We start from the raw sequence: 12,874 nt of genomic DNA, 5'->3' as shown, positions 1-12,874 counted from the left end.
GACAGACAGCAATCTCATTCAATGTCAGTCATGTGTGCGGTAAAATATAATTTACTAAAGCTCTATTGAGAAAATTAAAACATGGAAAGCTCAAAAAGCAATCATATCAGGATACTTCATGACTTTCAGAACTAAAATTATTCCTGATTCAAGCAGAATCAGCAGAAAATAAGAAAGTGGACAATAACAATGAGATGTTGATAAAATGAGTCAATAGTTTAATAATTATATGAAGCAAATACAAACATTAAGTAAAAGTGAATGAGACAGATCTCTCTCTTTACTGACTCATAAGAGCCAAAGCATCTCAAGAGAAGAACAGAAGAAAAGTGTCCAAAGATCCATGAAAGTATATCTTGTGTTTGCATTGAAGAGTAGAAGTGGAAGAGAAACTAGATGTTCAAATAAAAAACAATGTAAGCGAGTTAATTAATATCAGATTTATGTCCCTCTTAAAAATTGTATGGCTTCTTCTTCGGCTCCCTGAACTTTGCCTCCAAAGGTTTTTTCCAGTGTGAATTTTCTGGTGCTCTTTCAGTTCATCGTCTGTAGTGAAGGACTTCCTGCATTTCACTTCTTCCCAGTGTGAACTCTCATGTGAATCTTAAGACTTGATTTACATGTGAAGTGTTTTTTACACTGAGGGCAGGATTTTGTGGCTTCTGTTTTTCCTTTCTTGTTCACGTCCATCAGGTCTAAAAAGAAACATTAAATCAAGTGAGTTGCAATGGTCTATTTTATCCAAACAACTTGCTAATCATGTTTTACTCATGTAGTTAAAGTAGTGATGGGCGATTTCGAAACACTTCTTCACAAAGCTCAGACACCTTTATGAATCTTTTCAAATCAGTGGTTCAGAGTGTGTATCAAACTGTGAAGTAAACAAGGCTTTGTTGCCTCATAACGTTTCAAAATGTTTTAAATGTCAATGATCTCTGTGAACACATCATGCAGCGAACAATTGAACAAGTGTCTATGGGTTTTACCTGATCTCTGATCAGCGTGTGGCGTTTCGAACGCCAACTAATTCGAACCTTTGAAAAGCTTAGTTTTTCCCATCACTACACACTAAAAAATCTTGGGCAATTTGTTCTACCCAAATCCCAGGTTAAGCCTTTTAGGTCCAATTTTTGGGTTGTTTTTATAGAGTTTGGGTAGATTTTGTGTGACCCAGATCCTGGGTCAGACATAACAACCCAGTGTTTGGATCCCAAAAATGTCTTTTTATATTCTTGACCTGAAACAATGTAAATCTCGATGAATGAATGAGGAATCAAGAATAAACAGCAACCTCTTTGTTCTTCAGTAACATGATGTTTAATTTTCTTAAATTGTTTTTGATTATCAAAACAAACTTTAATTAACTAGGGCTGCAAGGACTAATTGATGAGATTGATCATGAAAATAATCCACAACCAAGCTAATTATATTTACAGCAGTGAAAAACATTCCTATGGACAAAACACATCTGAAAAATAACATGGTTGGTAAGTACAGGAACCATGTTATTTCTTTTAATTTTATGATAAATTTGTGTTTGCATCACTCAAATTGCTTTTACGTCACTTAGACAGACAAATGACCAATCCTGAGTGGCAATGTCACGACACACATTCAACCATCACGGTTCAGCACGGTTAGCCAAGTGTGCTGAGAGTTCAGGGCCGAGAACGGTTTGTAATTGTGCCGTACCGTACCAGGCTCAAGTGGAAACACAACTGGAACCTTTTCCAAAGGTGGAAAAGCGGCTTTTTTTCTCTCAGCACATAAAGATGAACTACTTACTGTGATCTCAGACTATGGTGATGTGGAGACTGTCTCCACATGGACCTTCACGTGTATCTTCAGGTGACTTTTAATAGAGAAACTCTTCCCACACTGATCACACGTGTGCGGCTTCTCTCCAGTGTGGATCATATCATGTCTTTTCAGAGTTGCTGAGCGAATGAATCTTTTTTCACAGTGTGAACACTTGTAAGGTTTTTCTCCAGTGTGAATTCTCTCGTGTATTTTCAGATATGATGAATGACTGAATCTCTTGTCACAGTGTGAACACTTGTAAAGTTTTTCTCTAGTGTGGATCCTCTCATGTATTTTCAGACTTGCTGAACGACTGAATCTCTTGTCGCAGTGTGAACACTTGTAAGGTGTTTCTCCAGTGTGGATCCTCTCATGTATTTTCAGACTTGCTGAACGACTGAATCTCTTGTCGCAGTGTGAACACTTGTGAGGTTTTTCTCCAGTGTGGATCCTCTCATGTGTTTTCAGATGTGCTGAACGACTGAATCTCTTGTCGCAGTGTGAACACTTGTGAGGTTTTTCTCCAGTGTGGATCCTCTCATGTGTTTTCAGATGTGCTGAACGACTGAATCTCTTGTCGCAGTGTGAACACTTGTGAGGTTTTTCTCCAGTGTGGATCCTCTCATGTGTTTTCAGATGTGCTGAACGACTGAATCTCTTGTCGCAGTGTGAACACTTGTAAGGTTTTTCTCCAGTGTGAATTCTCTGGTGCTGTTTTAAACAGTTCACTGTATTAAAAGTTGTCTCACACTCAAAGCACATGTACTCTCTCACACCAGTATGAGTTTTCTGATGTCTTCGTAAATATTTCAGCCGTGAAAAACTCTTTCCACATAAAGAACATGAATGTGGCTTCTCCTTCATATGAACGGTCAGGTGTGACTTCAGTAATGATGCACTACAAAATGTTTTGCCGCACTGATCACATGTGAACGGCTTCTCTCCTGTGTGGATCCTCATGTGACTCTTAAGGGCTGATGATTGACTGAAATTTTTCCCACATTGATCACATGTGAACGGCTTCTCTCCTGTGTGGATCCTCATGTGAACATTAAGGGATGATGAGTGACTGAAACTTGTCCCACATTGATCACATGAGAACGGCTTCTCTCCAGTGTGAACTCTCATGTGAATCTCAAGACTTCGTTTGGTTGTGAAATTCTTTCCACACTGAGTGCAGGTGAAAGATTTCTTGGCTCTTCTTTTCTTTAAAAATGTCTTTGTCTTTGAGCGACTCAAAGGTTTTTCTCCAGGTTTGACATGATGTTTCTCCTTCACTTCACTCAGTTCTTCACTCTTCTCCTTCACTTCACTCAGTTCTTCACTCTCCTCCTTCACTTCGCTCATTTCTTCACTCTCCTCCTTCACTTCACTCAGTTCTTCACTCTCCTCCTTCACTTCACTCAGTTCTTCACTCTCCTCCTTCACTTCGCTCATTTCTTCACTCTCCTCCTTCACTTCACTCAGTTCTTCACTCTCCTCCTTCACTTCCATCAGGTCTGAAATGAAAAAGAAAAACGTTAATTTTCAAATTTTTATTTTAATTTTTAATCAAAATAATTCAAAGAGAGCGAGATGGAGGGAATAGTTTTTATGCCTTTTTATAAATTAATAATATGTCCCTGAAACTTTTCATGAATGAGGTACACTGATATTTCAATTATTATTTCTAAAACATTATAGACAGTCATTGTGTTCACATAACTTTTGCTAATGTTTTATTTAGTACATATAACTGTTAGGCATTACAGTGTGTTGATCATCTCATGTGTTTCCAGATGTGACGACTGACTGAATCTCTCAAGCCAGACACAAATCCCATGATTCTGTAGTGAGAACTATTAAATATGTTTGATCAATGACAGAACTATCTAACATGATTTTAATTTTAAAATGCACAATTCTGCCACATTTTGACACCAACTTTTAGATTTGTATTTAATTTATGTTATTAAAAACATTTAAATTATTAAGTGCTGGTCAGACTAAACTTCTCCTTCCATTGACTTCATACGCATGTGAATCTGGGACACCGGAAAATTTTTATTTTTTTTGCATATTGTAAATTTGTACTTTTGGAATTATTATTATTTGTTATATACAAAATTCTGGCAAATTGTGAATGATATATAAAATAAATGTAAAATAAAATAGTTAAAATATTAAAATTTAGTTTGACCTGATGTTGACAATCAATATGAAACCTCCATTTACTGACCATTTGTTAAAAAAAAAAAAATTATTTTGCAGCCATTTCATAGTTTAACTGTTTATCTAAATGTGATTAAGTGCTTGAATGTTTCTAACCTGAATGTTCTTCAGCATCATGAATGAATATAGAATAAACACCAACCATTCTGCAGGGTTCTGGATCACTCATGTTCTCACTGTCCTCTTTAATAAACTCAGTCTTTAAAGATATCAACTCTTCCTGATGCATTGCTGCTCGTCTTCACTTGTAGCTGATGGGAATATTCCAGGATTTGTAGGTAAACTGATGTGGGAGGAGCTTCACTGATGATGTAATTGCTGTGGGAGAAGCTTCACTGATGGTGTAATTGTGGGAGGGGCTTCACTGATGAATAATTACAGTGTGGGAGGAGCTGATCTGCCAAAATAAAAAAATATAAGTTACAGTTTGTTTTTTATGCTCATGGACAATATAATATAAATAGTGTATATTCTTTCCAATTTAAATAATGGTAAGCTCAGTCTGTTGACACCAATGAAATGAGCTTTAAATGTCAATTTATAGGAGATCTGAAGACATCAGCATAATAAATGAGGTGAAAACAGGAACTATTGTCATTAAATAAAGAGTTTTTTCAGCAGATCTGTTAATATTGATGAGCCTCAGACTATCAACACTCATTCAACAAGTCATTCAGGATCATCAGCAGATCATCTCACTTTATTCTGAGTGTTTGCTGCTAGAAACAGAGTCAGGATATATGATAAAAGCCTATACAACTGCTCTATTGGAAGACAATACTGTTATTTCTCACAATTTTTTTGTGGAAAAAAACTTTGGTCCCCATGAGGAAAACAGTTTATAAATCACACTAAATTATGTTTTTTGAAAATGTAAAAATGCAGCAAAAAATTGTGTGATGGGAAGGTTTAGTGTAAGGGGAGATAATATACAGTTTGTACAGTATAAAAACAATTATGCATATGGAAAGCCCTCATAAAACATGAAAACACAAAGTGTGTGTACAAAAATAACATCACAATATCCAGAAATCAATCGACATAGAACTTGTTAAATGTGATAGATTCATCCTCACAGTTATGATAATACAATATGTGGTTAGTCCTGTGATTCTTCATGTTAGTGAATAAATACATAGAGTGTGTGTGTGTGTTGTCACACTGACGTGTGATGCGTCAGTGCAGTAGTACTGAGATAGTAGTGCCTGTAGTTTAGTAGATATTGCATGCTGCATGCTACTTCTGCTTGCTACATTCTGCTTACAGCTACTGCCACTGACTAGCCCTTGTGCAGGGGTGAAAAGAGGAGTCGAGGGCGTAAGCCTCCTCCTGTCGGTACACAGCCTCTCCACCGTCAAGACTCCTACAGTGCCTCCTTGCGGCCACACACGGTAACTGGGCCCTAGCGGACCCAGGCTGAACTGTAGGGGATCTCGGAGCAGCAGTGGACCCCAGAGGCGCAGTGAGCAGGCCCACCAAACAGTGGACGTGCCCTGGCACCCGCCAACCACAGACCCAGCTATGGGGAAATAGTCCTACTGCCTTGTGGGGTAGCCTATAGAGGAAAAGGCTAAGGGAGCACACCCTAAAAAAAAAGACAAGACCTCAACGTCGGAACAGGCGGAGGATGATGGCTGACTTAAGTGGAGCATCACAATGGCTGGGAAGGCGGATGAAGGCTGCAGCAGTGATAGGTCCCCAGTCGTCTTGGACTCCATGCCACTGGATCCTGACCCAGACCTGCCAAGGACTGTATGCACCAGCCTCCACATGTTAAACAATGCCACGCACAGGCGTCTTCCACAAAGGGGTATCCACCCTACCACCCCGGATAAAGTCCTCTGGCGACCAGCGAGTGGCGACAGAGTCAGGTTTGTGCAGTCTGGAAGCCCCTAGTCATGAGTTGGCACATCAGGCGATCCGCTCTGCTTACCCCACATGGGGAAGGGGCTAGAAAAGGTGCCCTAAAAATAGCCTGCCTCATACCTCCCAACTGGATTACCGCGTCCAGAGGGAACACCCCATTTGCGATCAGAAACAAAAGAAATTAAATTTTGGAGCCTGGAATGTGCGCACTCTAATGGACAACACCTCCAGTGACAGACCTGAGAGACGAACTGCCATCATAGCCAGAGAACTGCAGAGATGCCGGATTGATATAGCTGCTCTCTCCGAAACCCAACGGGCAGGTGAAGGGCAGCTGAAGGAGGAGAAAGGTGGCTTCACTTTCTTCTGGAAAGGAAAAGCAGCCAATGAGGCTAGAATGACTTTATTTTGATTAGACTCTAAAATGCAACTGATGTTTATTGTCATCTTCTAAGCATCTCTATTCAGTCTATTGTCTCTACTGTTTTGTGGTGCAAACGAGCCCCATTCAGTGTCAGTCTCTCCTGCACACATTCACATCTCTCCAGCCTGGTTATAGCTCTAAATATGCATTTCTTTTGTCTGCATTATAGTTACTAACGACTGGCTATTCACGCTTTTTCAATCCCTCATTTCTTTTATCAAAGTTCTCTGCTAGGTGGCAGGTGCAGGCTAGCTAGCATGTTAGCTTAGCACACCATCAATACACAACAATTTATGAGATTAAAACCATGTTTGTGCTCCAAATTTACTTTATAACGCAAGTCAAGTGTTTTAAATAACATTCTGTGATCTGATTTGGCTTCAGATAAAAAAATCAGACAGAAAATATATTTTATAGTATTCTGCACGATGATAAAGTCTATATCGATTAGCATTACATTATAAATATAATATATTATTTTGAAAATACCTGACATGGCTCGAAGAACACAGGTAAATGAAATATCATTGCAATCATGTTTATCGTCTTCAAAACATCTTTATCTGCATGTTACAGCGATCTCTGTTAGCTTTGTTTGTGTCAGGGACATCCTGGAATGTCACATGATTATGGCTCTTCTTCATGTTCCATACTGTGCACATAGGGTGCCCTCAGGCTGCTGGTATAGATTGAAAACACAGTACATCAAGAGTATCTAACGCTCATAATGATTACATCGATGCATTTGGGTATAAATTCAATAAATATTATTCCTGTATTCCTTCTAAAGAAATCTGATGTAAACCTATGAGAATATATCAATATTTCTCAAAATCTGCAAATTTTTTAGCTAAAGCCCTGAGGGATGTTGTTTTGTCAAGTGCTGTCATGACAACAGCACAGGTGTTTTTTTCTGAATGGGAGCGGCTGACGGTCATAATTCATATTATCGACTCATTTTGTCATTACATAACTCCTGACACAAATTAAAGGGATACTCCACTTTTTTTGGAAATAGGCTCATTTTACAACTCCCCCAGAGTTAAACAGTTGAGTTTTACCGTTTTCCATTCATCCATTCAGCCGATTTTCTGATATTTAGAAGAATATCAGTAACCAGACAGTTTCTGGTCCCATTGACTTCCATAGTAGGAAAAAATATATATAATATGTAAGTCAATGGGACCAGAAACTGTCTGGTTACTGATATTCTTCTAAATATCAGAAAATCGGCTGAATGGATTCAAAAACGGTAAAACCCAACTGTTTAACTCTGGGGGAGTTGTAAAATGAGCCTATTTCCAAAAAAAGTGGAGTATCCCTTTAAGATATAACAGTCACTCTAAGTTTCTCAGAAAACAATAGTGGTCAAATACTGAAACTTGAGTCTTATATCTTTTTAATGATGTATAGTTTGTCAAGGTTACATTAAATCTGATAATAAATTTGAACTATTTAAAAAAAAACACGCTTCAGTGTGTCTGCGCTCTGGTGAAGCTTAACAGGTTAACCACTGTGATATAAATATTTTATGTAATGGTATTTTCAACATTAAATGTACAGAGAAACGCAGACTAAGGATGCTCAGGTCAAAGGTCATGTATGCTTAACCAAAAAGTGCTTAACACAGTAGAACTAACATATGACTAGCTCAGATCATTACAAACCAATCACCAGAACAAATCACAGTGAAGAAGACTTGAGTGACATTGATTTTTACTCAACTGTATGATATAAATGTACATGCATCTTTCTATTCAGGAGATTCACTTGGTTGTTGTGACCAGTGATCTCCCGGCCGTGAATAAAACTTCATTTCTACAAAGAGCAACTTGGGAGTCGTGTCAGGTATTTGCTGCGCAGCTGAGAAACAGATTATACGCTCAAAAGAAAACAAAAGAACATCTAAGTGTGATTGAGGTAGTAATAGAAGTCCTAAATATTCTACCCTTAAAAGAAATCAAAAGAACATCAAAGTGTGATTGAGGTAGTGATAGTAGCTTCATCGACGGGACGCCGTCACCTTACTTCAGGGAAGTATTGTATTGTATTGTATTGTATTGTATTTTTAACAACTGCAAGTTGTTTAAATTGTCTGTGGTGAAGAAGACAGATTCGTATTAAGAATTTCCACGACACCACTTCTCCGAACTTCCTGTGGGGATCAGCGAGCGCCTCATGACAATGCGTCTGGTGTTGGCCAACAACCAGACAGCGACAGTAGTGAGCGCCTAAGCCCCTACCCCAGACTCCGACGTGGAAGAAAAAGAAGCCTTCTACGCCTGCCTGGAAGAAACACTGTAAAAAATCCACAGGGAGGACAAGATCATCCTCCTTGGAGACTTCAATGCTAGTGTAGGCCGGGACCAACACCTCTGGAAGGACACTGGCAAGGTGGGCATCGGTAACATCAACTCCAACAGAGTGCTGCTTCTGAGTAAGTGCGCTCAGCAGAACCTCATCATCACCAACACTCTCTATCGACAGAAAAACAAATTCAAGGCATCTTGGAGACACCTTTGCTCCAAGCAGTGGCTTCCATTGATTATGTCATTGTAATGGCCATGGACCACTGTGATGTGAACATCACAACGGCCATGGTAGTCCTGACAACTGCTGGACAGACCACCGCCTCATCCGATCCACAATGTCCATCAAACTTAAAAAAAGGAGGAGGATTCAGAAGAAGAAGACTGAACCTTGACAGCCTGAATGAAACTGCCATCCAGCAGCTACTTCAGGACTCTCTCTCTCTCTCAGCAAAAATATCCTGATAACATCGAAGAGCACTGGGGCCTTTTCAAATCCACCATCCCATGATTCATTCAAATCCACACTTGGGTATCAGTCCAGGAAACATCAGGACTGGTTTGATGAAAATGACACAGAGATAGAACAACTTATCTGCAGAAAACGAAAAGCCTTCCGAGTGTGGCAAAATGACATAACGTGAGGCCAAAAGGGCAGCACACTCCAGAGCCAAGGCTGACGTTCAGAGATTGATGAGGGAGCTCAAGAACAACTGGTGGACAGAAAAGTCTCTAGATCTCCAGAGACTGGCAGATTCAGGTAACACCAGAGGCTTTTTTAGTGCCACTAAGGCTGTCTATGGCCCTAGCTTAAATCCCCTGCACCCAAAAGATGGACAGACTCTTCTAAAAGACAATGACTCCATCAATGCACATTGGAAGAAGCACTTTCAAGAACTTCTGAACCGTGACAGCTCAACCAAACCAGACATTGCCGACCATATCCCGCAGAGTCCCATCAGAGAAGACATGGGGGAACCTCCAACCCTAACTGAGGTTCACAATGCCATCAGGAATCTCAGGAACAACAAGGCCACTGGTCCTGATGGGATCCCCGCAGATATCTTAAAGGAAGAAGGACCAAGGCTCTGGCACCACATCCACCATCTACTCGTCAAGGTCTGGGAAAGGGAAGAGCTCCCCTCAGAGCTCCGGGATGCCCAAATTGTTACCATATTCAAGAAAGGAGACATGGCTGAATGTGGAAACTACGGGGGCATATCGCTCTTGTCAACAACAGGCAAAGTCCTTGCTCGTGTCCTCGCCAACCGCCTGCTACCACTATCTGAGGAGATACTCCCTGAATCACAGTGTGGTTTCTGTCCATCTAGGGGAACAACTGACATGATCTTTTCTGACATTCTATCAGTTGCAGTTCTGGCGACTCCGTCTCAACATACTGTATAACGCGACATACATACACATCACACAGAGGTACGGGACACTGCAATTCACAAAAGTTAATTATTTGCATGTGCTTTAAAGCCTTGCCGGTTAAACATTTAATTTGCGTGCTGATGCGCTGTTCTAACGTGCGCTTTTCTGAGCGCAAACACCCAAAGCGCAGGAACTAATAGCCTTTTAAACAACGCCTGGATACTGGACTAAGTTATCTTTCGAGTCTCGTTGCGCTAATTCTGTCAAATACACACAAGGTTTACATAAACAGAGTGGGTTATGTCTAAAGTGGAAGCAAATATTTGAGAGGAAATATGGTGCGTCTGTCATATGCGTGTATATTAGATGCGTGCCGGTAAACATGCTTGTCCTTAAAGGGATAGTTCAGTTTGTTCAATAGTTCAATAATGACAGTTTCTATTTTTGGGGGAACGATCCTCTTTAAAGTGGTGGTTGATAATGATTTCACTTTTTTAACTTTAGTGTGTAATGTTGATGTTTGAGCATAAACAACATCTGCCAAGTCACAATGCTCAAAGTTAGGCAGCAATAAATAACATAGAATAAAACATATTTTTACACTTTATAGTCACAGATCAAACTAACAGCCATCATGGTTGTTATATTAAGTATGAAAACATTGTGCATAAATGCATATGAGAGAATGGACTGCTGAATATCATTATTACAACACACAAGCTGAAAAACTGAATATGGTATAAATTGTTCAGATAACTTTTCTCTATGATTGTTCATAATATAGAATTGACAACTCAAATGTATGTGAATATCTTTAGTCACACTATGAATTAAACTGTAAATAAGATAGAGATAAACAAATGTGTCTCCCACAATGATCATTAAAAGTATGAATACACAACTAGTAGATGAATGTGTAGAAATTAAGTTTGTGCTGATCAAATTGTCACAGTTCGAAAAAGACCCAAGAGTGAAAGCTGGTTAACGATTTATTGAAATAAAAGAATGAAATGCAACACAGGCTGTCTGCCGATCTCCGGCCATCTTGGCGGACACAGAACAGGTAACCGTTATCCAGGACAAGGCAGTAACCAGGCAGGATGAAAGGCACAGGTAGAAGCAGTCAGGTAGTGTATGCTGGAAAAGACGAGCGCAGACTCAGTAACCGCAGCACAGATTATTAGGGATGGCTGACGCGAAACAGTCGTTCCGAAGCTTTGCGAGATCCCGAAGCGCTGATGTTTCGAAACACTGATCCGAAGCGTGATTCAAAACACCCATGTCACGTGACTATGGCCAAACGAAGCCTCGAAGTGTTTCACTAAGTGTTTCATCAGGTGTGGTCCGCCGAATCAGCGTTTCATTGACACGGTCGGGAACAGACCACACAATCGCACATCTGTATAAAAGTGAAATCAACGCATATTGACCTCGTGGGTTTTTGTGAGAGGAGTTTGATTTTGAGATAGCGGACTTTTGGTGATATAGTGACATTTGATTAGTTATAGGCTATTTAGGCTTACATTTAAATTTACACAACACATTGACTGATAGGCTAGAGACAGACAGAGTATACATTTAGTGACAAATTAATAGATACATAGATATAAATATATATAGACAGCTAGATTAATAGATAGATACATATATAGATAGATTATATATAAATACATAGATTATAGATAGATACATATATAGATACATAGATTATATCTAGATACATATCTAGGTACATATCTAGATATATATTTAGAGACATAGATAGATTATAGATACATATCTAGATACATAGATAGATTCATATAGATAGACACATAGATAGATAGATTTGGATAGATAGATAAAATGGAGGCTCCCCAGAAGAGATGCTGTACATCTGTGGTGTGGGAGCATTTCCGTTTAGAAACCCCAAATAAAGTGAGATGTGTGGATTGTGATCGGCAGCTAGCCTACTGCAACAATACATCATCCATGATGCGCCATTTGAGGAGAATTAGAAATTTGCGTATTTGCCCAGAACTCATGATCCACTAACTTACTGGAAAGAGAGAGCAGTAATCTTTCCTCATTTGTATGTCCTAGCTAAAAATATATATTTGCACGTCAGCAACAAGAGTCCCTTGTGAGAGGATTTTTTCAAAGGTTGGAGAAATTATCTGTAAAAAAATAAGTAGGCTAAGTCCTTCCACAGCAGAGAAATTGATATTTTTAAATAAAAAGCTCTAAAAAAGTGAGACAATGTGGCTTGATTTATTTTATTAATATTCATTTTGCAGGACCAAAATAACATTATGCACAGTGAGGAGCCTATAGGTTACAAGCTTCACATATTAGAAAAATACAATAATAAAAAAACAACAAATTTTTTTAATGGCTCGTCAAGGGTGTTTCAGATCAACACCTGCAAGTGACCACTAGGTGTCACCGTTGAGACGGGTGTCGGATTGATTCGAAGCCTCGAAACAATATGGCCCATTTGGTTCAACTGTTTCATTGCTTCACGAAGCCTCGATCTGCCCACCACTACAGATTTATCAGACTAGGCTCAGGATAGCAGGAGAAATCACTCATCTGACGTAAGAACACACAGTACAAGAATAAGCAGCAGTAATTCTCAAAGATGATGTGTCTGTAACGGACATGAACGAACAAACAATAAACTGACAAAGAGGGGAAAAGAACACTAGATCTAAATAGCCAGAAAATTAGGGCAAATGGGAAACAGGTGTGAGAAGAGCAGGATACAGAATGCTGATTGAGAATGAGTTCAGCTGTGCGAAAGCGCACATGAACGAGAGAAGAGAAACAAGCAGAGGAATCAAACTAGACTCCTGACACAAATGGCTTGTGTGTTTTTCAAAAACTGGTAGGTTTAGGACACAAGAAC

At 39.4% G+C, this 12,874-nt stretch overlaps 1 protein-coding gene across 3 annotated transcripts in view; it reads right to left on the bottom strand.

The window, feature by feature from the left end:
• Nucleotides 1–205: 205 nt before the first annotated feature.
• LOC309499678 (uncharacterized protein) overlaps nucleotides 206–12,874 on the bottom strand; it is a 133,044-nt gene continuing 120,375 nt past the window's right edge. The window contains exons 1-4 of one of the 3 annotated variants that reach the window (XM_082171052.1): nucleotides 6,117–12,745; nucleotides 4,108–4,408; nucleotides 1,786–3,299; nucleotides 206–695 (exon numbers count right to left, since the gene is read on the bottom strand). In XM_082171052.1, the coding sequence (XP_082027178.1) occupies nucleotides 1,798–3,299; nucleotides 4,108–4,240 (1,635 nt within the window). In that variant the 5' untranslated portion in view covers nucleotides 4,241–4,408; nucleotides 6,117–12,745 and the 3' untranslated portion in view covers nucleotides 206–695; nucleotides 1,786–1,797. Of the gene's footprint in view, nucleotides 696–1,785; nucleotides 3,300–4,107; nucleotides 4,409–6,116; nucleotides 12,746–12,874 lie in introns of those variants that run through there. The other 2 variants (XM_082171054.1, XM_082171053.1) reach the window with 2 other exon arrangements.

Source organism: Leuciscus leuciscus, assembly GCF_965113295.1.
Source record: "Leuciscus leuciscus genome assembly, chromosome: 1".
NCBI classification, from domain to species: domain Eukaryota; kingdom Metazoa; phylum Chordata; class Actinopteri; order Cypriniformes; family Leuciscidae; genus Leuciscus; species Leuciscus leuciscus.
This window is presented reverse-complemented; position numbering and strand designations above follow the sequence as displayed.